Below are 24,646 nucleotides of genomic sequence, written 5' to 3'. Positions count from 1 at the left end.
TCCATTAGCACATAGGACCTCACTTCTATGCCGTGAGGGGAGGACAGACCAGTATTTCATATCTTCTAATTGGAAACCCCATTTGCAACATTGTATTCCTCCAACATATCGAACAGGGGACTACTTGATTGTTCAGACGTAGTACCACCAACTTCAATACACTTAGTGATCTGTTTTTCAAATGACCGTACACAGGACAGAAGCATATCTGTGGGAATGTCAGCACAGACATTTCTGTTGCAGTTCGCCATGTCTTCATGACCTGTTGACACTTGCTGGTACACCTTATTTTTTAAATATCCTCACAGAAAGAAATCCGGGGACCAAGCAGGCCAATTAATAGGGCCACCTCTGCCGATCCACTAACGTGCATAAACACGGTCCGATGCCTACCGTGCTTCAGTTGCATAATGTGCTGGACGACCGTAGTGCTGAATCTACATACGTTGTCGAATGTCCAGGGCAATATCCTGCAGTCGTACTGATAGTCCCTGTTCCAAACATGTTTGATACTTGCAGCCATTCAACATGCTGTCTATAAAATATGGACCAATGAGTTTGTTCCTCATCATGCCACACTATACTTTAACTGATGTAACCAGTGGGGATTATGTACACTCCAGTAATGCATGTTATCCTGGTTAATGCTATCATGGCTTGTGAATGCAGGCTCATCAGAAAATAGTACCTTGGCAAAGGACGTGGGGGTCATTGGAATTTGTTGACATGCCAATTCAGAAAACACAACACAGTTATGGAAATTGGTGCCATAAAGTTCTTGTTGCAGTGACACGTGGTATGGCTGATACTTACAGTGATGCAATATTATGACTGTAGCATGGCAATACTATTGCTAGGTGCTTATCCGTGGGTTGTGGTGCACTGACACTGATACAGCTGTTTCATTAGCTTCTCCTGTAAGGTGTTTGCTTTGTTTCCTTTTGCTGGTCTATACTCGGCCATCAGGCATAAATGCTCCACAACCTTGTAAAAGAACAAATAAAAGCTAGCTTTCTCTGGAAAATGCTCGGTATACAAGGCAACAGCAGTCTTAGCATTTCTCCTGCATTCTCTGTAAATCAGGCCCATGTCAGTTTTTTTCTCCTGTGGTTGCAACACTTGTCCTCCTCTTGCACGTCTGTTCTCCAACTGATAGGTAGGTGGGCATGCAATAAACACTGCAAAAGTATTGTAATGTTTAGAGCCCCCATCTGTTCTACATCTGCTCGATATTTAAGCTGCGGTCACAGTGTACTGCTTGTGTTATGATACATCGTAGTTCACTTCGTGGCCATGGTGGCATGTCAAGTAGTTCCCTGGGGTTTCCATTTAGAAGGTATGAAATGCGGGCCTGTCCTACCCTCACAGTATGGAGGTGGGGTCTCACGTGCCATTGGGTATTCAAGGACCATTACTTTTGTGTACCCATTTCTATTCCTCCAATTACAGTCCCATCTGTAGCAAACTAAAGAAAATGCTTTAGACAAAACGTATGTAGATTTTGCCGTAGAATCATAATCCACAATAAAAAAATGGGGGTTCCCATTGAAGTTTTAAAATTTGCTCCTCGCCACCTGTGCTTGGAGTGGGGTGGCGGATCAAGTGAAGTTTCATTGGCTGTCCCCCTCCGAGGCAAACAAATTGGAATTATAACATTTTTTGATCACACCCTGTATAGTGTTCTGTTTGGTGATTGCCACAATTGGGTGTATTTAAGGTATTATATAATGAGTATTGTGATAGAATATGACAATTTTCTTACAAGGAGAAAAGAGAAGAGTTTTTAATAAAGTAAGAAACACAAAGTCTGACTTCCTTTCTTCTGAAACGGCACATAAAATATCTCTTGGTGTTCGCATTTACCAGCATGGATCTCTCCCTTTAAACTTATACTAAGAAAGCAGTGTAAGATGTTTGATGGATCACAATTTCCCCCCTCATCCTCTCCGGTTTCTTCATTTTAATTTGTTATTTTATATTCTTTGGTCATTAAAGTTGTTTGCAGATAGAACAGTCTTTCATTTGCAATTGAGCTGCCTGTAATTGATAAAGTTATTTTGAAAATGTTTTGTTGTCCAGCACAACGATATGAAATTTCAAATGGAAATCACTAGTTTTGTTCTTCACCTGACCATCTTCTGGTGCGTGAGATACATATCTTGTAGATGGCCAGTGAATACCAAACCTGGTAATTTTCATTTGTAATTGTATGCAAGTATGCTGGATGGTAAACTGTTTTAAAATTGTTGCTTGTGCTTTGAAACCTTTAAGAATATCCTCGTGTCCCCACAAGACACACTAGTGTCTGAGTAATGAGTCGTTTGGTTTAAAATATGAGCTATCTTTAGTTTGTATGAGTGTGTAAGTTGGTCCCTGATGTCAGGAAACTTGGTTTATGTTTTGGCCCATTGTTTACACATATTCAGACAAATCAATGCTGATTTTTCCATTTCAAAAGCACGACACACAATCATAACTGAATACTGTAAACATAATTATAAAAAAAGAAGACTTTCCATGATTAATGCAAGCATTGGACATAAAACTACTTAGATTTCCCAGAGACAAAGATGTTTTTTTTTTCAGATTGTGCACTAATTTTACAGGAATGACAGTTTACATACATGCACATCCTCTTTTTTTCTGATTTGTACATAATGGGAATCAAAGTTATGAGATGAGTTGGACTGGGTACTTCAGTTGTTACAAAGATCTAGAAATGTTTGTAAATGGCTGTTAACCATGCTGCAGTCACATATCAGTAGGTTTATGATGATGAGTGATGGTGAGGAATTAAGCTGCTGTACATGCAATAATTTTAGGAGCCCTCCCGTGTCTGCCTGTTCTGGTAAGCATAGCTTTGATGTGTGTTCTGCAGTGATATGTGATACACAGCATTGCTGCCAAAGAGTGCATGCAGAGGGACATTGGCAGGAGTGCACATCTATGCATCATCTTAATGAAGTAACTATACATCGTACAATGTGGACTTTATGTGGCAAGTTTAATAATTTTGTAATGTTAACTGATGTAAAAAAATATGTTCCATCCCCTACTTCACACTCTTAGATGCCATTTTTTTTCACTTTCTGAAGTTAGCCTCTATTCTTCCCCAGCATATAAGCTATCTCTATACCAGATTTCTTCAATATTGATTGATCGCTTTAGTCATGAAAACATAACATGTAATTTCACATGTAATAATATTCATATGGATTAATCATGTTGATAACTGTATAAGTATTGTATTCATTACATTGAATTGTGTAGTGTAGAATGTAGCAATTACTTAAAGCATTTTCACAAATATGATACAGTTCAAACACCAAAGAGTAAACATAAAATTACCTTCCTTTAAGAAACTAAAATGTGATTGACAGTGATACAACTTTCAAAATGGTAAAAAGCAGTGATCAGTCGTCATTTCTGTTCTAGCTTTATTGTAGCAGAACTCTGGATCTGCCATAATAAAGCTAGAATGGAAATGAGGGTGTTGCTACTCTGTACCATTTTAAAAGAGTAAACAGCTTTTTCAGAGAGTAAATATGTTCCCTTGTGTCCCAGTATATTATGATATCTTTTTTCCGTGATCTGATTTGGATGAAATAAAACTTATATGTTATCCCAAGCTGTGCTCAAGTTACTTGTGAAAAGGCCATGAAAATTTGTCTAGTAGTTTTTGAGATTAGCATATTCAGACAAAAAGACTGCCACAGTGGTTTTACAGTGTTACTGTATGTATAGATTAATTTGGCAAAAATTGCATGCAACAATACCATTGTTACTTAGATTATAATACAGTGTGTGGTTTCATTGTTTTGCAGATATATCCCACAGACCAAAGTGTGAGCAGTTACAGTTCAAATCCCTCAACACCTGTTAGCTCACCTCCTCCACTGACAGGTGGTAGTGGTGGTCAGGCGTGGCCTCCAAGTAATGCTGGTCCTCACCCCAGCACTCCCACATCACCACATTATGCAGCAGATCGCACTTTACATATGGTTGGTACTGCTGGCACTGATATATCTGAAAACAAAATTAATAGATGTTTCATGTTTGTCTGAGGTTTTACTATTTGAAACTGGAGGCCAACTGTTTTATAAAGTAATATTGCCAGAGAGAGCAAATATTTCGCGTCAAAACTGGTAGGATTTGTGTTGCATGGTGATTTCAAAAATATTTAATATCTACCAGAATTTGAGAGTTTTCACATTAAATGCCTGAGTTATCAGCATATTAATTGGTATTAATTCTCAGCTACATTAGAGTACAAAGCATGGTCATACTTTTCAAGTATTAAAAGTTTGCTGCATGGTCTGAATTTTAACTTGGTCATGCTGTGTAGCTAATGTTGACATAAATAGTGTGTAAAGTGATCAAATTGATATTTATTTGTTTTCATTTACTAAAGGACTGTATCAAATTTTGGGTTTTAGCATTCATCTCACAAAACTTGCATAATAACATTATTTTTTTACATGTTGTGCATATTTTATTTGCTCCATTTTAAAACGTAAACATTAGATGGTTAACCCCTGCCAATAAGTAATCAGTTTACATTAGCCTTAATTTGAAAATTGCATGTTTATTGTGGCATCTTCACATCTTTTGCATATAAGCTTGTTTGTCAATCTCATGGTACTGATTTTTTGTGCACCTTGATGTATCAGACAAGAGTAATTTCTTCTTTTCCATACATATTCTGTTACTTTTTTTCTGACCACCATCAGCACTTGTGTTGCACCTATATGTGCTAAATACATGTAACTTACCATTTCTCCATTTCTTATTTACATGTTATCATCATTACCTTCACTGTTTTTTTTTCTTTTATTGAATTTTAGTTTAAATGAATCTGTAAGTGTGGTTAATAAAAGTTCACTACTTCTAATTGATGCAGTGTCTCTTTAATTTTCTTTTATCAGTACTTTGCTGTGGAGTAACTGAAGGCTAATTCTTTTTTATGTTCATAATGTTGTTATCATAAGGCATTTCAGGAGCTAATTATTTAGTTGTATTTCATTTGATTTATGCATGGTTTGTAATGCCTGTGTTTGTTTTATTTTTATTTTCCCCCTGACCATTCATTCATTCCTGTCGTGTGAAACATTACTGCACCGTTTGTTGGTGATTGAAGCAGGCTGCCCCTGAACAACAGAGGCTAGATGCAGCAATAGGTTTTCTTCGAGACCATGCTGAGGTAAGATTGTGCAAATAATTGCCCTGATTAAATTAATTCTAGTGTCATATAGCATACTCTTAAGTTTCACTAGTTCCTCCACTGACTAATTGTAGCCACTGACTATTTTATAGGAGAACAGATGTATATGGTAACAAACTTGTGCTGTATAAAAACGTCTATAGTGGTCATCACTAAACTAGGCAGGCTGAGGTCATCCCAACTATATACAGAATTGCCAGTTAGTGATTATTTCAGATGCTAGAAAAATTAAAAAAAAAATTATCTCTCATTTTAGTCAGGAATATGATGGAATACTTTCCAAAAAAATTCTCACCATTTGTTATGAAATAAACTGATGTTACTAACAATTTTTGAGAAAATTACTTTTTTTTTTTACATCAACATGTGGAAAAGCCAGATGCACTAATATATTTTGACTGTAAAAATATGTGAATATTCTCAAAGTTTATAGATGTATCTAATACTCTTTTTTATTATGAAAATGTAGAAGTATTTCAAGATAAAAAAGTGAAATACTGTAAGAGTTGTGAAATTGTTTTACCTGTTTAATGCAAAATGTTGTCACTGATAAATTTGTGTTTCGTTAGACCTCGTAGAAACTTCCTAAATTTTTTTAAAAGAATATTATAAAATTAATTTTGGCAACAATTGAGTCATAATTGTTTCCCCATTACACATGCACACGTGATTTTGTTTTCAAGAGACTCCATAAGTGACAGCCAGTATACTGCCACCAGAATTCTTGTTCTGACAGTTTACCCTAATATCATAGAGAATAGAAACTTCCTAAATTTTTTTAAGAATATTATAAAATTAATTTTGGCAACAATTGAGTCATAATTATTTCCCCATTACACGTACACACGTGATTTTGTTTTCAAGAGACTCCATAAGTGACAGCCAGTATACTGCCACCAGAATTCTTGTTCTGACAGTTTACCCTAATATCATAGAGAATATTTCAACTTCACAAAAAGACTATAGTCACATCTGTTACAAAGTCTTTGTTATTGAACCCATCACCCAAAACACTGATATACACTATGCAAAAGCATTCAAGGATTTATAGTATTTTAGAAGTACAGTAGGATAAACATGAAGAACGAACATAACTCTACAGATAATGTGTGAAGTGAGCCATTTGCAGATGATTCAGTGACTATTTACCAGTTTGCTATAAATGCTATTGAATCTTGAAGTTTCAGACTTAAAAACACTTTGTAGCATGTGGAAACTATCCACTATACAGCCTATAAAGAAAAAGAACTTGCAGTGAGGTAGCGATATTATTAGCTTGGCTGATCAAGAGCATTTAAATGCTGAATGTTGTTTAATATCTTATATGCACCTACATTTTTACAATATCTGATTGTGATTCAAGTTCACTATCAGTCATATTCAAGTTTGTTCCACTATAGCATCCCTAAAGCACTGCTTAACATAGTGTTTTTCCCACATCTCTTCCACATGTACACATTTAGCCAAATCACCTTTTGTAACAAAATCCAGAGCTTCACTTGTAAGGCATTCAGCATCAGCAAGCTTGAAAGTTGTTCCTTTTTGCTATATCCCATTTAACTTGAGCCCATATTAACACATTAGGGTTATACTGCCTGTGATGTGGCAGAAGTTGCACAAATTCATGTCCCATTCCCTTTGCAATGTTGTCCAGTTTTTAATACTCCTTCACACTTCTTATTTCTTGCTCTGATAGAAGTTCATCCCTAGTTCAACCAGAAGAAAACTGAACACCTTTCTTGTGAAGCCAGTTATGCTATCTGCTTCTTGCCAGTTCAGAAATGGTGGTTTGTCATCTTGCATCATCCATTACAAAAGTGCTGACTCCTTACAGTGAGCTCAGATTAATGGACAGATTCATGAAAACCATGCCATTCGTTTCCTAATGGTAATCAGATTCAACAGAAATTTTAAAGCCATGGAGTACATATTAATCGTGCTCCTTATATAAAAGCAGCAATTGCAGATCCAGCATTAACCATAAAGTGCCAGTCACATCAACCTATAGATATGTCCAGGCCATCATTTCCCATGGTGTAATGTCAAATATATTTGTTTCATATGGTTTTTGTAAAACACAAATGTCATTCAGATAAACCACAAGCCTATTCCACACTATGTGCAATAAATGCATAGATTGCAAAAATGTAACTTCACAAAGCCATGTGCTTCTCCTGTCAATTTTTGTCCTTGAGCAAATTAATGTTCCATCTAGACTCTTTGTCATTAGCAATTTTGCTGAAAAAATTTAAGACATTAGGTATTATGTATTTAACCCACTTTCTAATGTCCATTTGATTTCGGCATGCATGAAGAAGATGCAGGCGTTGTGACTTTGCTATGCACAGAGTGTTGCTCTTTAGTATCACTCATAATTTTCTGTAAAGCTGAACAAGCTCATGGTATGAAGTGATACCAGCAGTATGCAAGTATAAAATTGTAATGACTGATTGGCCAGTACCTGAAACAGCAATCTTGAAATACCAGGGGCAAGGTGAAGTGAAACATAAAGAGCTGAAACATGCGTCCTTAAACCACCAGATTTTGTGATGAGGGCTATAGTGACAATGATACTATTACAGAAACAAAAGCAATATTTGTGTCTGATCAAACTTATAGCCAGTCACTAACAATCTACTAAAAAGACAAATTGAGAACATTCAGTTCAGAGCAATTGTCGTTAAGGCTGAAAATGTTACAAACCATTGTTTACATTATGTGTACCAAGTAAAGTAATATTGGATGGGATGGACAAATGCTACCTTTTGGAATATATTGTGAAAACAGGCTATTACACTTTTGCTACATAAGAGACTGCAGAAAAACTGATAGAGAAAACTTGATAGTAATTCATGCATTAGTGAGAAAGGTTATTCATGAAACCTACAGTAATTTGCACAGGCAGGAAAAATCTGTCAGAAAAGCCTTGGAAGTTCTGGTCATATACAGCTTGTTCAGAAATCCCCATTACAAACTTTTAGGACTTGTAGAGGGGAGTGAGTACATAATATTTTGAATAGGAACCCATGTCAGGAAAGTATTGTTTCTGTTCTGTGATTGTTTTAATTCATATGTTTAACTTGTCCAATTCTGTTTGAGGAATTGAATTAGGCATGTCACAGTATAATTATTAGGTTACAATTCGAAAGGAAACATTACAAAACATACAATTATCACTTAAGCACATTTGTTTGTGTTAACACTTAAACATTATGTGTTTACATCATTCCAGAACAAAAAGAACCCAGCATACTGTGTGTACCGAACAGTAATGATGCATTACAACAGCAGCTCTATGTGGGAACCACCAGCGTTCTTACAGTCATTGTACCTACGAAGCATGTTCTGGTATACACTTTCCATCCCACCTGGTCTCCCTTCAGTTTCTCGAGCAGCAGCCAGAACTTGTGCCCACAGATTTTCCTTTGTCTCTGCAGGAGTCTTTTAAATTAAGCTTTGCATATGACCCCACAAGAAGAAGTCCATAGGAGATAAAGCCAGCGATCGCAGTGGCCATGTAGTTGGACCACCTCATCTTATCCATCTTTCACCATATAGTCCGTTGGGATGCCTCCAAACCACCCTTGAGAAGTAAGGAGGTGCACCATCATGCTGAAACCGTATTTCCTGACAGACAGTGGGACACCTTCCAAGAGTGGGCCCAATATGTTTTGTAGGAATATCAAGTGTACAGGATCTGTTAGCTTGAGGAGAAGGAGGTATGGCCCAGCCACATGATCACTCAGAATACCTGCCCACATGTTAATACCAAACCGGTGCTGAAATGCCTGAACATGTATGGCTGTTTTGTGAATTTAGAACACAATCCGTAGTGAACTTAAATTCATCTGTGAACAGAACTTGACATGGAAACAGGGGTGTGTCAATGCAGCGGTGCAGGAACCACATACAGTACGCCATGCATTGAGGAAAATTGGATGGACCCATAATGTGTGTACCCTTTGTAAGTTGTATGGATGTAGTTGTTGCTCATGCAGAACATCCCAGATGATACTGTGACTAACATTCACTGCACATGCTATTCAAGTACTCATTGATGAATTCTCTTCAATGCAATGCAGTACATCTTCTTCAAATTCAGACGTGCAGCATTGCTGTGGGGCACTACAGTCCTGCCTCCTTACAGTGAAGGTACCTGTCTCTCGGAGCCGCTGCATAACTTGGGCAAAAAGTTTGTGTGATGGTGTGTTACATTGCGGAAAATGTTCATGATACAACTGACTAGCAACTCTCCCATTACCTTAAGCTTTTCCATACCCAAGAAGCATGTGTGTGTCTTCTGATAATGTGTACTGAACCGTGTTTACTGTATCGGAGATGCACAGGCATTGAATACTTCTTGCATCAAGGCAGACATTAAGTGACATCAGGTGACCATCTGATGTAGTACAGGTCATCCTGTCTACCCTATTGCATATCAGGACAAACAACTCATGAAACATGTTTCTTTCCATCATCAGACATGAACGTAATTACACATCTAAACTAAAACCATCGTAGAATGGAAATGGTACATTTCTGGACATTGGTTCCTAGTCAGAGTATTATGTACCCGCTCCCTTTCACAAGCCCTAGAAATTTGTAATGGGAATTTCCGAACACCTTGTATAGAGTTAATGTTCCACTTGATATCTCGTGGATCAGTCTGGTGTTGAAATTGAAGACAACAGACAGAAAGCAGGATTATTAAATTCAGCCAATAAAAATGTATTTATGCATGAGGATACTACAGTGGTGGATACATATGGGTGTTGTGCGACCCTCACCCCCCCCCCCCCCCCCCCCCCCCCCCTTGCAGGGCCCTCCCGCATTGCCACCCACTATGCATGCCCCCATCAGTCAGCCCGCATGCGATTTGTTCTTTCTTTCATCAGTTGACTCGACTGAATCAAGTTATTGAGTAGTTGTACTTACCTATGTAGCATGCATGCCTACATCATCGTATTTCATACATTTCTGTCTGGCATTTAGGGATTGACTTAATGGCTTAGCTCTGTTGAACACTCACCCTGACATTGATTGTCCTATTGACGATTTAAATAACCAATTTACCAGTAAGAATAGGCACATAGAATTCATCATTTAAGGAAGAGAACCACAATTGCAATTTTTTTATATCATAAGATGGCATTGTCTTGTATGTGTGTATTATCAGTTTAAATATTACACTCTTACACTTTGCATGTGTTGATTATTTTTTATTATGGTAAAAATAAAGGTAGCTCAAGATGCCTTTAGCACCCCCTCCTTGAGGTTTTTCTGTATCCGCCACTGGATACTACCATACTGATGTCTGACTGCCAGATGGACACACAAATGAGAGATAGCGGAATAAGCACCAGTAGCATTGGAAAAACAATCAAGACTACTCAAAGCAAATGAGACACTAGGCCTCACAGAACTCCAGTTAGATTCGCCATTGAATAAACAGTGGAATTTGCCTCTTTTCTAGCTCATATTTATGGAGAATTTTGCATAGTGAATAGTCTCATATGGTTGGAAAAGATCGCAGATCATTCTTGTATGCAAAAAAGAGGAAGAGATTGGATACACAAAATTGTATATCAGAATTGCTGACATCCATTTGTTGCAGGCTGCTGGAGCATATTCATGACGGGGGGAGGGGGGGGGAGGGGACTTCTCTCAATGAGTTGGCAGGAATTCAGAAAAAAAACCACTTGAGAAAAATGACTTGCTTTATTCATTAATGATATCATGAAAACAGTAGCTGCAAGTAAACAGGTAAATTCCATGTTCCTGTATTGCTAAAAGGTGCTCAACAGTGTACCACATCGTTGACTACTAACCAAGATACAAGTCTATGAAATTTCTTTGCAGATACGAGATTGTCTCGATGACTGTTTTACTAACAGAACTCAGTGTGGTGAATGTACATGAAAGCAACATTGGGTGTGCCCCATAAAACCATAATATGACTCCTCGCGCTCTCAAAATTCATATGTGATTTGTCAGATGGGATCAGTGGCACTATAGACGATTCACTGGTTAATGCTGTTCTATACAGGAAAGTACTGTTGTTGGATGAGCATAAGGAAATGCTCAAAATTGTAATGAATGACAGCTCTATCTAAATGTGGATGAACACAAGATAATGCCTATAACAAAGAGAAAGTACCTAATAATGTCTGATTACAAGAATGGTGGTGGACATTTGGAGTGCTTCACATCATTTTAAATACTACTGGTAATGCTATGAAGTGACATGAAATGGAATGAGCACTTAAAATCTGTATTAGGAAAGGGGGAATTGAAAACTTACATTTGTTGGAAGGCTTGTGGAAGGCACAGTACATCCATAAAAGAAATTGTACACAACACGTTGGTGCAACCTATTCCAGAACAATGTTCCAGTGTTTGGAGTCCTTATCAAATAGGCAAGACAGCAAACATTGAATGAATTCATTGATGCATTACTGGGGTTGTAACAGGTTGGTTTAGCCCATTTGAAAATGCAACGTGGGTGCTCAGTGAAATAAAACAGGAATCCTTAGAGAAAAAGTGAGATGGCTGTTGTAAACACATTTGGGTAAATTGTGGGAATATTTGAGAACTACTGTGCAGTCATTCTGCTGCCACCATTGTGTATCTCATGTAGAGATCGTCAGAATAAAATAAGAGAGATTAGGGTACAAATAGGGATATACAGACAGTTATTGTTTCCTTGCTCAATAGGAAAATGGAGTAGTTTAGAAAATTGCTAAAATTTCTGCGACGTACCCCCACCCCCCCACCATTCATTGTACAGCAGGTTGTTGAGTATAATTTAGATGTAGGTGACTATGTAGTGGGCAATTCCCTTGTTCTCTCATTTTGATATTTGAGTGGTTTTTGTCATTAAAATGTTGAAATTGTACTGAAATAGTACACACTTGTTACTTTTTTGAGACTTACCAACACAAAAACACTGAAAAATGAAGGAAAACATTAGTGGTTTACACTCTGATAGATACCTTTAAACCTTCTTAATTTTTCCTTTTGAGTAAGACATCAGTGGATGAAAGACTCATACACTCACTGAGGCTAAAAAAGTGAGACAAAAATTATGATGTAACCAGTCTTAGAAGTAAATATGATACCTATGGGTTTGAAGTCTGAAATCAGTAATGAAGGTTAGAGTGATGGTAAAAATATTTGGAGAAATATAAATTAATTCAGAATGAAAGAGACCCAAAGTATTTCAGTATGAGACATCTGACTTTGGTGTGGCTTTCTTGTTTGCTTTAAGTACCGTTTTGTTTCTTCAGTTTCTTTCTTTTTTCTCCTTTCACTTTGTATTTTTATTTTTATTAATGTTGAATACTTACAGATGTGATGTGTGCTTCTGCAAAGAAAGGGTGGGAAATAACAGAAAAATGGCAAAATATGTATGACTTGATTGTCTCTCAAAGCTACTTGGAGCTTTGATATCGTCTCAGTTTCATTAGGCTCCTGCTTTGTCACCATACTGCTCAATATACAAGTAATTTGTCCATAAAAATGAGTGCCATAACCAAACTATGTCAAAATAGATAAAAATTCTACAAAGAAGTCGGTAACAGTTAAGGGCACACAAAAATTGTCATAAATTTATTGGTTGACCTTGTAAGGACACATACACAAATGAGACACAACAGGGCAAGATGAATGGTAAATAACAGTAATTGCTTCATTATCGTTATTATTATTATTATTATCATCGTCAAAACACTTATGATTATTGTTTAGAGATTTACTGTTATTTAATTGAAATCACTACTGTAATGAGCAGAGGTGCAATAGATCATTGACTAGGCAATTTTTTTTTTGAGGATTCCACTCATCATATGAAGATATGACAGATGTCCAAATAATATATGTACTATGTTAATTATGTGTGGAACCTTTGTCAGCTGAAGACTGTTTTTTGGTAGGTTCATGATGGCATTTCAAAGAATTTAGCAGGCAGCAAAAGACTGTTAGTAACACTGGTAAACCTACATATTGTCTTCTAATTTATATGGTTGGGTGGATTATATGTTTTGGTATGGGCACTACAGAGACATATGTGTTATTACAGTTTTTTGCAACTTGCTGTCAAAATGATAATGGCCAGAAATACATTTAACAAGGTGAATATTGTTTGCATTCAGAGGAAATGTTGCTTAAGTAGTTGTGTGTTATGTTGTCATGTTGGATTGAAGCTTTTTATTCCTCAGGGAAACCTATTTGTTTGATTGTGCAGGGCACACGGATGGAGGAGAGATTAGATGATGCGATTAATGTACTTCGCAACCATGCAGAGAGCCAAGCTTTGGGGCTGCATGCTGTTGCATCATCTACATTGCAGACACATTCCAATGGACTACTTAGTTCTTATCATCACACCCAGGCAGCTATTGAGTCACATCTGGTAAGTTATAAAGTAATTTGGGTGATGTATATTTTCAGACTTCTCCGAGTCATCTGTTTCAGCTTTCATCCCTAGAATGAAATATTCTGCAGATGCTGATATGTAACTTGGTTTCTTTTAGTTTTTCTATTTGTGTCACTTTTTGTTTCCTACACATTAATCTGAATTTTCACATTTTCTATTTTTATCATTTTAGTGAGTAAAACACTCATTCATTTCATCATTACTGAATATTGTGAGAAGCTAAATGGACATCTGTAAGTCCTTATCCATTAGACCACTAATTATACATCTTCTTCCCACTACTTTCAAATGTGCATACCCCTCAGTGAGATTATGCAGAATAAGGGAGTGGTCAGTCTTCCGCAGGGTAAAATTCTCATTTTTGTCAGCACCTCATGGCCTTTGGTTAGCATCGCTGACTATTGATTGTGGGGTACTGGATTGATTTACTTTAAGCGATCAGGCCCAGATGACCGCATGGTGTCACAATTAGGGCTTCCAACCTCGTTCTGCCCTCTGCTACATGTCTCCAATTCTCCAAGATGCTCAAATGAGTGTGAAATCTTATGGAACTTAACTGCTAATGTTATCAGTCCTCTAAGCTTACACACTACTTAACCTAAATTATCCTAACGACAAACACACACATCCATACCCGAGGGAGGACTTGAACCTCTGCCGGGATCAGCCGCACAGTCCATGACTGCAGCACCTTAGACCGCTCGGCTAATCCCGCATGGCTTCTCCAAGTTTCCCAGCTGCATCAAGTGTTTTCTTTCTCCACCCATCCATTGCTTCCTAGGTCTTACCAATAGTTTTCTGCGTGATGAGATCCACTTCATTGAAACTTTAGGCCATCTCGTTTCTGTCTATCTTGTAGTATGTCCAGCCTATTGGAGTGGATTTCTTTTCATAGCTTCAATGATTGAATGGGGATTTTTCTCTTCTCAGGAATGGGTATATGTTGTCCTCACCATCACTGACATGCAAGTTGCCAAAATGGCATCAAATAAGAAGACTTGCAGAAGGCCACTGAAAAATCCCAGATGGGGCCTCCCAGCCAAATGCACCATATGCACATTTCATTTTTAGTTCTCATGTTTGAATTTTTTGAGAATGTCTGTGTGTAGAGTTGTGAATACATGGTCTGTATGCTGTTAGTTTGAAGTAAATTATTGGGAACATGGTAAATACCAATGACATTGGAAGGTTGAAAATCAGAGAGATACAGTATGTGTCCATATCCCATTCATAACTTACGCCAAGTATTATTATTTTTAAAAATTATTTTATGATAACAGGGTCAGTGGCAGAATTATACAGCATATTAATTTATCTCATACACTCCTGGAAATTGAAATAAGAACACCGTGAATTCATTGTCCCAGGAAGGGGAAACTTTATTGACACATTCCTGAGGTCAGATACATCACATGATCACACTGACAGAACCACAGGCACATAGACACAGGCAACAGAGCATGCACAATGTCGGCACTAGTACAGTGTATATCCACTTTTCGCAGCAATGCAGGCTGCTATTCTCCCATGGAGACGATCGTAGAGATGCTGGATGTAGTCCTGTGGGACGGCTTGCCATGCCATTTCCACCTGGCGCCTCAGTTGGACCAGCGTTCGTGCTGGACATGCAGACCGCGTGAGACGACGCTTCATCCAGTCCCAAACATGCTCAATGGGGGACAGATCCGGAGATCTTGCTGGCCAGGGTAGTTGACTTACACCTTCTAGAGCACGTTGGGTGGCACGGTATACATGCGGACGTGCATTGTCCTGTTGGAACAGCAAGTTCCCTTGCCGGTCTAGGAATGGTAGAACGATGGGTTCGATGACGGTTGGGATGTACCGTGCACTATTCAGTGTCCCCTCGACGATCACCAGTGGTGTACGGCCAGTGTAGGAGATCGCTCCCCACACCATGATGCCGGGTGTTGGCCCTGTGTGCCTCGGTCGTATGCGGTCCTGATTGTGGCGCTCACCTGCACGGCGCCAAACACGCATACGACCATCATTGGCACCAAGGCAGAAGCGACTCTCATCGCTGAAGACGACACGTCTCCATTCGTCCCTCCATTCACGCCTGTCGCGACACCACTGGAGGCGGGCTGCACGATGTTGGGGCGTGAGCGGAAGACGGCCTAACGGTGTGCGGGACCGTAGCCCAGCTTCATGGAGACGGTTGCGAATGGTCCTCGCCGATACCCCAGGAGCAACAGTGTTCCTAATTTGCTGGGAAGTGGCAGTGCAGTCCCCTACGGCACTGCGTAGGATCCTACGGTCTTGGCGTGCATCCGTGCGTCGCTGCGGTCCGGTCCCAGGTCGACGGGCACGTGCACCTTCTGCCGACCACTGGCGACAACATCGATGTACTGTGGAGACCTCACGCCCCACGTGTTGAGCAATTCAGCGGTACGTCCACCCGGCCTCCCGCATGCCCACTATACGCCCTCGCTCAAAGTCCGTCAACTGCACATACGGTTCACGTCCACGCTGTCGCGGCATGCTATCAGTGTTAAAGACTGCGATGGAGCTCCGTATGCCACGGCAAACTGGCTGACACTGACGGCGGCGGTGCATAAATGCTGCGCAGCTAGCACCATTCGACGGCCAACACCGCGGTTCCTGGTGTGTCCGCTGTGCCGTGGATGAGTGGCTGGATTAGGCAGGTCGTCCACCTGGATCTCGCCCAGGGATATGATCTCTGTGGCAAGGAGTTGGAATTGGGTATGACATAGGGGATAGACTGGGGAGTGGTGGGTGACGGACCATGACATTAGGAGAGGTGGAAAGAATCTTGTGATTGTTGCACCCCATTTCTGGACATGATGATAGAAAATCAAAGCCCTGATGTAAGATGTGGTTCAATTGCTTCAGTTGGGTGTGGGATTGGCTGATGGAGGGGTGTTCCTTTCTAGCTGGGTCTCGGTGGCAGGAGAAGGATTGAGGGTGCGTGAGGATATGGAATGGGAAATCTGTTTGCGGTCAAAGGTCTGGTGGATAGTGCCTGTCTGTGAAGGCCTTCCTGAGACCTTCAGCATAATGGGCAAATGAGTTATTGTCACTGCAGGTACGCTGTCCCTGGGTGGCCAGGAAATTATCGCAGACTCAACCTACAAGAACCTACTGTCCTGACACCTTCCAACCAACTATTTCCACCCCCTCTGTTCCACCACCTCCTAATTCACATCCCCTCATCCTCATTGTGTGCTGCTCTCTACCACTCACCCACTAGTCTTCTCCCATCTCTGCTCCCCCCCCCCCCCCCTCTCCAACCCTGTCACAACCTCACAACTCTGTGCCTGACAGATTTGTCTCCTGCTGCTTTATAGCCCCTACTTGCTCCACCAGACAGCACTCTTCTCTCCCCCAATCCATATCCTGTCCCTCCCCCTTCCATGCCCCACTAAAGATTGCTGCTTTCATTCAACAGAACAGTTGCAGTCTAGGCAGAACTGTCAGAGATACTGGGGATGTGTGTGTCAGATGTGCCTGCTAGCATGAATGTGTGTGTTTTCCTTTCTTTTCTGAAGAAGGCTTTAGCTGAAAGATCAGTGTGTAACAGTCTTTTCGTTGTTTCTGTCTGCAACTAAATGTATCATCTTCATAGTTAATAGCAGTATATCCTTTTCACAACTGTAAATAGAATGGTTCCATTTTTACACTTGCCTGAATACTGTTTTATATTTCAGTAGGTGCGGTCATTTTAGATATTATCAACAAAAACTTTATATTATGAGACTGTGGTCTTTGTCTTTCCTTCAGTCAATGAATATGCTATACTATACACTTTTTGTTCTGACATATTTCTGTTTTCTTCTCTCTCTGACCCTCCCTCCCTAGCCTTTTTTGCCTGCCTCTTTCTCAAAATGTTTGATTTCCTTCCAAGTCATCTACATTGAAAACAATACATATTTCTAAATACTGTCCCAAGAAGCATATTTGTGAATAATATATTTCTAATTACTATCACTTCATCAAGGATACAGATAACATTAAAAGAAAGGCATTTTTAAATGCTTAACACCAATGCCTCTTATTATATATTGGCTGGTTTTCACATGCCACATATTTTGTGCTTGGGGTGTGTTTGGTGTTGGATAGTTCTGTTTATGTCATCACACTTAAATGTAGCTCAGATCCTCATTATCCAGTAAGATCTGATCCATGTGATAATGATATTTTATTTTATAAACAGTGGAGAATATCTTCTCACTAGAATACACTGTGTATCACAATGGCTTATTTTTCATAGATGTTGTTGTAAATTTGACAGATGTTGCTGCAAATTTATGATAACACCTGTGAAAAATAAGCCAGCAGTGATACAAAGTGTATTCCAATGAGAACACTGTATATAAAATAAAATAATGTTGTCACGTGAATCAGATCATGCTGGATAAAGTTAAATTTAAGTGTGATGACATAATTAGAACAGTCCACACCAAACATATCTCAAATGCAACTGGCAAATCCTGAAACTTGTAAGCCAGTAAATAATTAGCAGCTGTGGTGTTAAACATTTAAAAATGCCTTTTCTTCAATATTTGACAACTGCAAGAGACAATGTACTGAAAACCTTTGTACTGATAATACACTCAAATATGTAGTGAAGTAACTAATAGTGCTGTTGGTCTTGTTTATCAACACTATAAACTTTTTATATCTCTGTGACATTTAGATGGTGATGATAAATTTATGTCTGTGGAAATGTTCCTGGACTTCATCTCTTTATTGTTTAAATTTTAATTTCAGCCCAGTCCTCACCCAGGCACTCCAGGATCAACAGTTGGTGCAACTCAGAGCTCGTATCCTGGTCTTGCACCTACACCTGACACAGATGGACCAATTAAAATAGAAAGGCTGTCTGGAGCAACATCCAGTAAGTATTAAATGTAAAGTATAATTGATGGACATTAAATTCATGCATTTGTACAGGGTGATCAATCCTTAATGCAACTGCCTGGCATACTTTTTTTGCCCTGCTGGCAGAAGTGCTGGTGGGAAGTACGTTTCCCCTCTGCTGTGAGGCATTTATGTAGAGTTGTGGAGCAGGTTACACATGTTCATTTCGGCAACAGAATAAAATTTTTCGATTGTAAGAGTTTCAAGTGAAATACAAGTATTCTATTCACCGAAGGGTATTCATATATGATTCATAGAAGCATACAGAATTGGCTCATGTCATAAGGAAATTATTTCAGGAGGAATTTCATGATGTTTAAGCATGTAATCAGAGTACAGTTCATTGACTGGTAAATAAGTTTTGTCAAACGGGAAGTGCTCTTGACAGGAAACATAGCAAATCACATAAAGTACTCACAGAAGAAACTCTCAATAACACTGGTATTGCTCTGGAGAAGTCATATAGAAAATCATTTAGACGCCTTTCTCAGCAAATTGGAATTTCCTATGGCTGTGTTCAAATGGCTACAAAGTTACTGGAGTTACAGCCCTATAAACTAATTACAGTGCAAGAACTTAAACTGGGTGACCCTGCAAAATTTTGCAGTTTTGTGAATGGATTTTGAATAGGGTGCATGATGAAGAGATCAACCATTACCTAACTTTCTTATCAGATAAATCATGGGTCCTCATTAGTGGATATGTTAATTCACAAAATAACCGTTACTGTAGTTCTGAAAAGCCTAACATAATGCATGAAGCACATCTCCATGATCAAAAAATTGAAGTGTGGTGCACTATTAGCGGTGAGAGAGTAAGAGGCCCTATTTTTTCCCAAGAAACAGTTAACAGCAAAAGATACGTGGAAAGCATTTTGTTGCCTTTTTTTGGCCTGTTAACTGAGAGAAAATGTGCCTTCGTGACCTTGTAGCAGGACTCTGTGATGGCACATACAGCCAGCTCCTTATGCAGGAAATTCATGACATGTTGAATTATACAACATATGGCTGCCACATCCCTGTGATTTTTATCTCTGGGGGGCATTAAAAGATGAAGTATACAAATCAAATGTACACCTTTTAGATGAATTTAAAACTGCCATTTGTCAAGAAATTGCTGTCATTTATCAGAGGAAACTGCAGAGTGTAATGAGCAATTTGCTAAGCAGGTGTCAGAAACACTTGAACAACCAGGGGAGGCAGTTCCAGCAACTCCTTGCTTAATAAACAGGAGTAATTCACTTTTGTTTTTAAGTGTTTATGTTCTGTAACAGCCGGTCTTGCCTGCCAGCTGCATACCACAAAAGCGGTTGGGTAAACGATTGATCAACCTGTATAATATGCAAAAAATACAAATATCAATGAGTTCAATGTACAAAGGAAACAAAAGGGAGAGACAATGGTACTTGGAGAATGATATAACTGTTGATGATACCCATAATGTTACTGTCTTCTAGAGGTTTATTTTTTGCAGCCCATGATTAAATTAATCAGTAATATTATTTCTACTGTCCCACTAATTAATTCAGTCTCAATGGTTTCAATTAAACACTCTAAACCTGTTAGTATTCTTATAGCATTATTTACGAAACTAGTGAGAAAATTACACATAAAAGTTAATCAGAAAAGTTGTTAGCAATTTGGACAGTGCCTTTTGAGCAGTAAATGATATTAATAGTTTTGATTTCTGTAAAACACATTTAAATTCACTGTCCATAATATAATGTGTATTATATTCTTGTTTTATGTTCTGGCTTCTCATATCAAATGTTGTGAAAAAATTTAGGTACAATGTCTTTGAAACTTGGAGAATACTGTTTTTATATTGGATAATGTGAAAGAGATATGCAGAATATTCAGATTGTGAATATAAGAATTCTCAGGTCTCTTACTGCAGTACTTACTAGCAACAGCAGCAACTGCTTATTACATGTGTTAAGAGTTTAGGTAATTCACACTGATCCCATCAATTTTATAAACAATTTACTACAAAACATGTGAGAATAATAAACAATTTTTTTGGTTTTTAAGTGGCCTTTTGTTTAAATAGACGAAATTCACAACAAATGTGCTTTGAACTTGGGTTTTTGGTAATGCTTTCCTGTTCAGTGATGATTTAAGCTTCCCTTTTAGTAGCCCAAAAGACAATAACATGAATTTAGTACCAGTCCAAGTACAAGACAAAGTCATCTTTATCTTGTTAAATTAACATAGTAAGGAAACTAAAGTTACTATTATACGCGGCTTGTTCAGTAAGAAATGCAACAGTTTTCTTCTTGGCCATCATGGATATTCCACTTCAGCCCCTGTAGTTTCATGAAGCTGCTATAGGTAGCGGCGCTATACGTAGCCTGCAAAAATGGCACCCTTACTCGAGGTGAATTCCAAGCAGAGAGCTATCTTTGTGTTTCTCTTGGCAGAAAACCAGAGCATCGCAGATATTCATAGGTGCTTGCAGAATATCTACGAAGACCTGACAGTGAAGAAAAGCATGGTGAGTCCTTGGGCAAGGCATCTGTCAGCACCGCAGCAAGGTTGCGAAAACCTGTTTGCTATGATGCATGCTGGTCTGTTGCATTCAGCTGTGACTCCTGCAATGTTGGAACGTGTGGACACACTCATTTGACATAACCAACAGATCACAGTCAAACACCTTGCTGCACAACTGGATGTCTCTGTTGGTAGTGCCAACACTCTTGTCCACCAGTTGGGGTACTCAAAGATGTTTGTCCATTGGGGTTCTCACCATCTAACAGTAGAGCAACAAAGGATCACCTGTGTAGAATTACTTGTGTGCAATTGATTGTGCATTATGAGACTGATCATGACAATTTTTTATCAAACATTGTCACAGGCGATGTAACTTGGGTTCATCACTTTGAACCGGAAACAAAATGGCAGTTCATTGAGTGGCCTACATTACCTCTTCTCTGAAGAAAAAGTCCAAAGCTGCACCCTCAGCCAGTAAAGTCATAGTGACAGTCTTCTGGGACTCTGAAGGGGTTATTCTGTTTGATGTCCTCTCTTATGGTGCGATGATCATCTCTGAAATTTACTGTGCTACCCTCAGGAAATTGAGGAAACAACTACAGCGTGTTCATCACCACAAAAATTCAAACAAACTTCTCCTTCTCCAATGCAGTGAAAGACCACCCTCAAAGTCTGCACACATGAGTGGTGCTCCCAAAACTTTATTGAACTGTACTTCCTCACCCTCCCCACAGCCTGGATCTCACACCTTCTGACTTAAATCTGTTTGGCCCAATGAATGCTGCACTACACAGGAAGCAGTACATGGATAATGGGGAGATTATTGATGCAGCAAGACATTGGCTTCAATGTCAACCAGTAGAGTGGTACCATACAGGTATAATGGCCTTCCCAGTAAGGGGGCATAAGGCCATCACAGTGAATGGAGATTATGTCAAAAAATAGGGCACTGTATTCAAAAGAATGGGGAATAATATGGTGTATTGGAATTTCGAATAAAACCAACCTGCTTTCAGAAAGAAAATATCTTGCATTACTTATTGAATGCTCCTAATAGTAATCCGCAGAATAAGCTTTGTCAGTTGCCTGTCACATGACACAAAAAGGGGGCAGGGGAGGATTAGTAAGCTAAAACAGTGATCAGGGTAGCAGTCAGTTGAAACTTCTGGGCAGATTGAAAATGTGTGCTGGATCGAGACTCAAACTCAGGAGTGCTGCTTCTGCAAGGTTTGCAGGAGAGCTTCTGTGAACTTTGTAAGGTAGGAGACAAGGTACCGGCGGAAGTAAAGCTGTGAGGACAGGTCGTGAGTCATGCTTGGGTAGCTCATTTGGTAGAGCACTTGCCTGCGAAAGGCAAAGGTCCCAAGTTCGAGTCTTGGTTCAGCACACAGTTTTAATCTGCCAGGAAGTTTCATATCAGTGTGCACTCTGCTGTAGAATGAAAATTTCATTCCAGCACTCAGTTATTTGAATTCAGTTTTTTTATTGTCTTTAGTGCTGTTGGGTGTCCAAAACTGTAATGATACCAATACATCAACTGCTTCTTAATCAGGATATTAAGAGTTTTTATCTCATCTCACATTCTTTCATCCTTTTATATTTGTGACAGTTGTCAAATGTATGTTTTAATAGAAAACTTAATTCTGATATTTGTTTTCTTATTGTGTTAATGATTACTAGATGTGCTTTATTAAGTCATCTTTGAGTACTTATGTATTTTCACCCGTTACACTTTATTGTAATACCAAATCTTTGTTTCATTATTATTCAGAAAAGCGCAAGGAACCTCCTGGAGCAAGCTCTGACACCAAACCTAGCAGCAGTGAACTGGGAAGTAGCCAGACCAGTACAGGTCCTAATACAGCTGTGCAAGCAAACTCAACTTCTGGCCAAAAGGGATCCAAACGTTCAAGGAGATAGTAAGTTTATAAAACCTTTCTTCTGAAATGCAGCACATCATTTAACCATCTGAAAGATAAATTTTTAAGTAGTAATTTCATTGTGTAGGTTACATGAAAAATAAGAGAGAGAGAGAGAGAGAGAGAGGGGGGGGGGTGCTAAACAGGTGGAATGCAAAAATAAGATTAAAAAGTCAATAAAAGAAAGGTTATGAGTGCATGAAAGTATTTAAAATAAAAAAGAAAGAAAGAAGAAGAAGTGTGCACACATGAAAATACGTACAGTGAATCTAAATTGGTATGCAGAATTGCATGGTATGGTGCTGACAGAAGAAAAATACAAAAAAAGGCCATAGATAATTGGTCAAGAAGTATCACCGAGATGACATGACATCAGACAACAAACTATGATAGGGAACAAAGTGAAGTTGATAGTTTTTCACTGTACACAAACTGGTTGCTGTTTAGGAGGCTTTGTCACATTACTGAACTTACAAAAAACAAATCTGCATGTCAGTGAGATTCTTTCTCATGCTTCACATATAAATGTAGTAGTTAATGTTATATAGTAATAGCTATTAAACAATAAATTTCCTTAGAATCCCACATAGAATTTTTCTCTAGACGTTCATAATAGCTAAATGAAAAGACCAAACAAATGCCTCCTCATATGTATCCCTTTATTTTTAGGGTGTCAATGTATAAAAAGTTTTTTGTGTGTAGTATGTAACTCTTAACTGAACAGTGCATTATATTTTGGGCTATTAAAAATGCCTCATCACAACAAAGACGAGTAGCAAATGTGGGTTGTTTATGCGTGTAAGAGGCTTCTGCTTTGGAATATGCTATTTGTTATTTTGTGTCAACTGTAAGAATTAACTGTTCGTGTAAGAATCTGTTTCTGATAAGTGAATATCATTATCAAACATTCATAGATTTAATCATAATTTAATTAAAAAACAAGAAATGAATAGGTTTTCAACTAGAGGACACAAATTATACCCACTTTATTTTCCATTAGCAACCTCTCCGTAACAGTTGGGGATTTTAGAGAAGGCTATTAAATGTTCTTCAGTTTTCATCTGTCTCTGTGTGAGCTGTTTTGGGATGCACTTCTGTAACAAAACATCCTACACAGATCTCCACATTTTCTACAGGAAGTACACACTGAGTAATAAAGGAAAGACAAAGACGTAACCAAGAGACCATTGTTACTTTGACACTGTGTGTTAACTAGTGTGTAGAGGAAGACTACAACTATCGTCACCAGACAGATATCTGTTCCTCCTTTTCACACTCTTGTGAACCAGCTTTAAGCAAAAGTGCAAAATGTTATATAATGTAAAGAAATGGTAAACTACTGCATAGTGAAAAAATCATCGCTAATCTGCTTGTCATGATTTTTAAAAACGTAACAGATCTATTATGTTGCTTTTTCCACCAGAAAATGTATAGAAGAGGAAGAAAAAAAGACAAATGAAATGCATCATAATATGCAGGAACAGATTAGAGGTGGGATTTACTTATCAAGAAGACATAGTTTTGTAGATAACTGGAGAATGAAACTGGTATTTTGGCAAAGAGAGTGAATGCTATTATTACTTGAAATCAAGTACTGAAAAAATTTCTATGTATTATTTTCTATTGTCTTTTCTGTCTTTAGCTGTATAAAAAATAAATGTTTGTCTATCTGTTCGGAATGTAT

The 24,646-nt window shown here is 38.5% G+C and overlaps 1 protein-coding gene across 2 annotated transcripts in view; it reads left to right on the top strand.

The window, feature by feature from the left end:
• LOC126184920 (transcription factor 12) overlaps nucleotides 1-24,646 on the top strand; it is a 742,430-nt gene that overhangs the window by 669,953 nt on the left and 47,831 nt on the right. The window contains exons 8-12 of one of the 2 annotated variants that reach the window (XM_049927589.1): nucleotides 3,825-4,001; nucleotides 5,141-5,200; nucleotides 13,464-13,631; nucleotides 18,405-18,531; nucleotides 22,815-22,962. In XM_049927589.1, coding sequence (XP_049783546.1) covers nucleotides 3,825-4,001; nucleotides 5,141-5,200; nucleotides 13,464-13,631; nucleotides 18,405-18,531; nucleotides 22,815-22,962 — 680 coding nt within the window. Of the gene's footprint in view, nucleotides 1-3,824; nucleotides 4,002-5,137; nucleotides 5,201-13,463; nucleotides 13,632-18,404; nucleotides 18,532-22,814; nucleotides 22,963-24,646 lie in introns of both variants that reach the window. The other variant, XM_049927588.1, reaches the window with a different exon arrangement.

Source organism: Schistocerca cancellata, chromosome 4 (assembly GCF_023864275.1).
Source record: "Schistocerca cancellata isolate TAMUIC-IGC-003103 chromosome 4, iqSchCanc2.1, whole genome shotgun sequence".
In the NCBI taxonomy this organism is placed as follows: Eukaryota; Metazoa; Arthropoda; class Insecta; order Orthoptera; family Acrididae; genus Schistocerca; species Schistocerca cancellata.
This window is presented reverse-complemented; position numbering and strand designations above follow the sequence as displayed.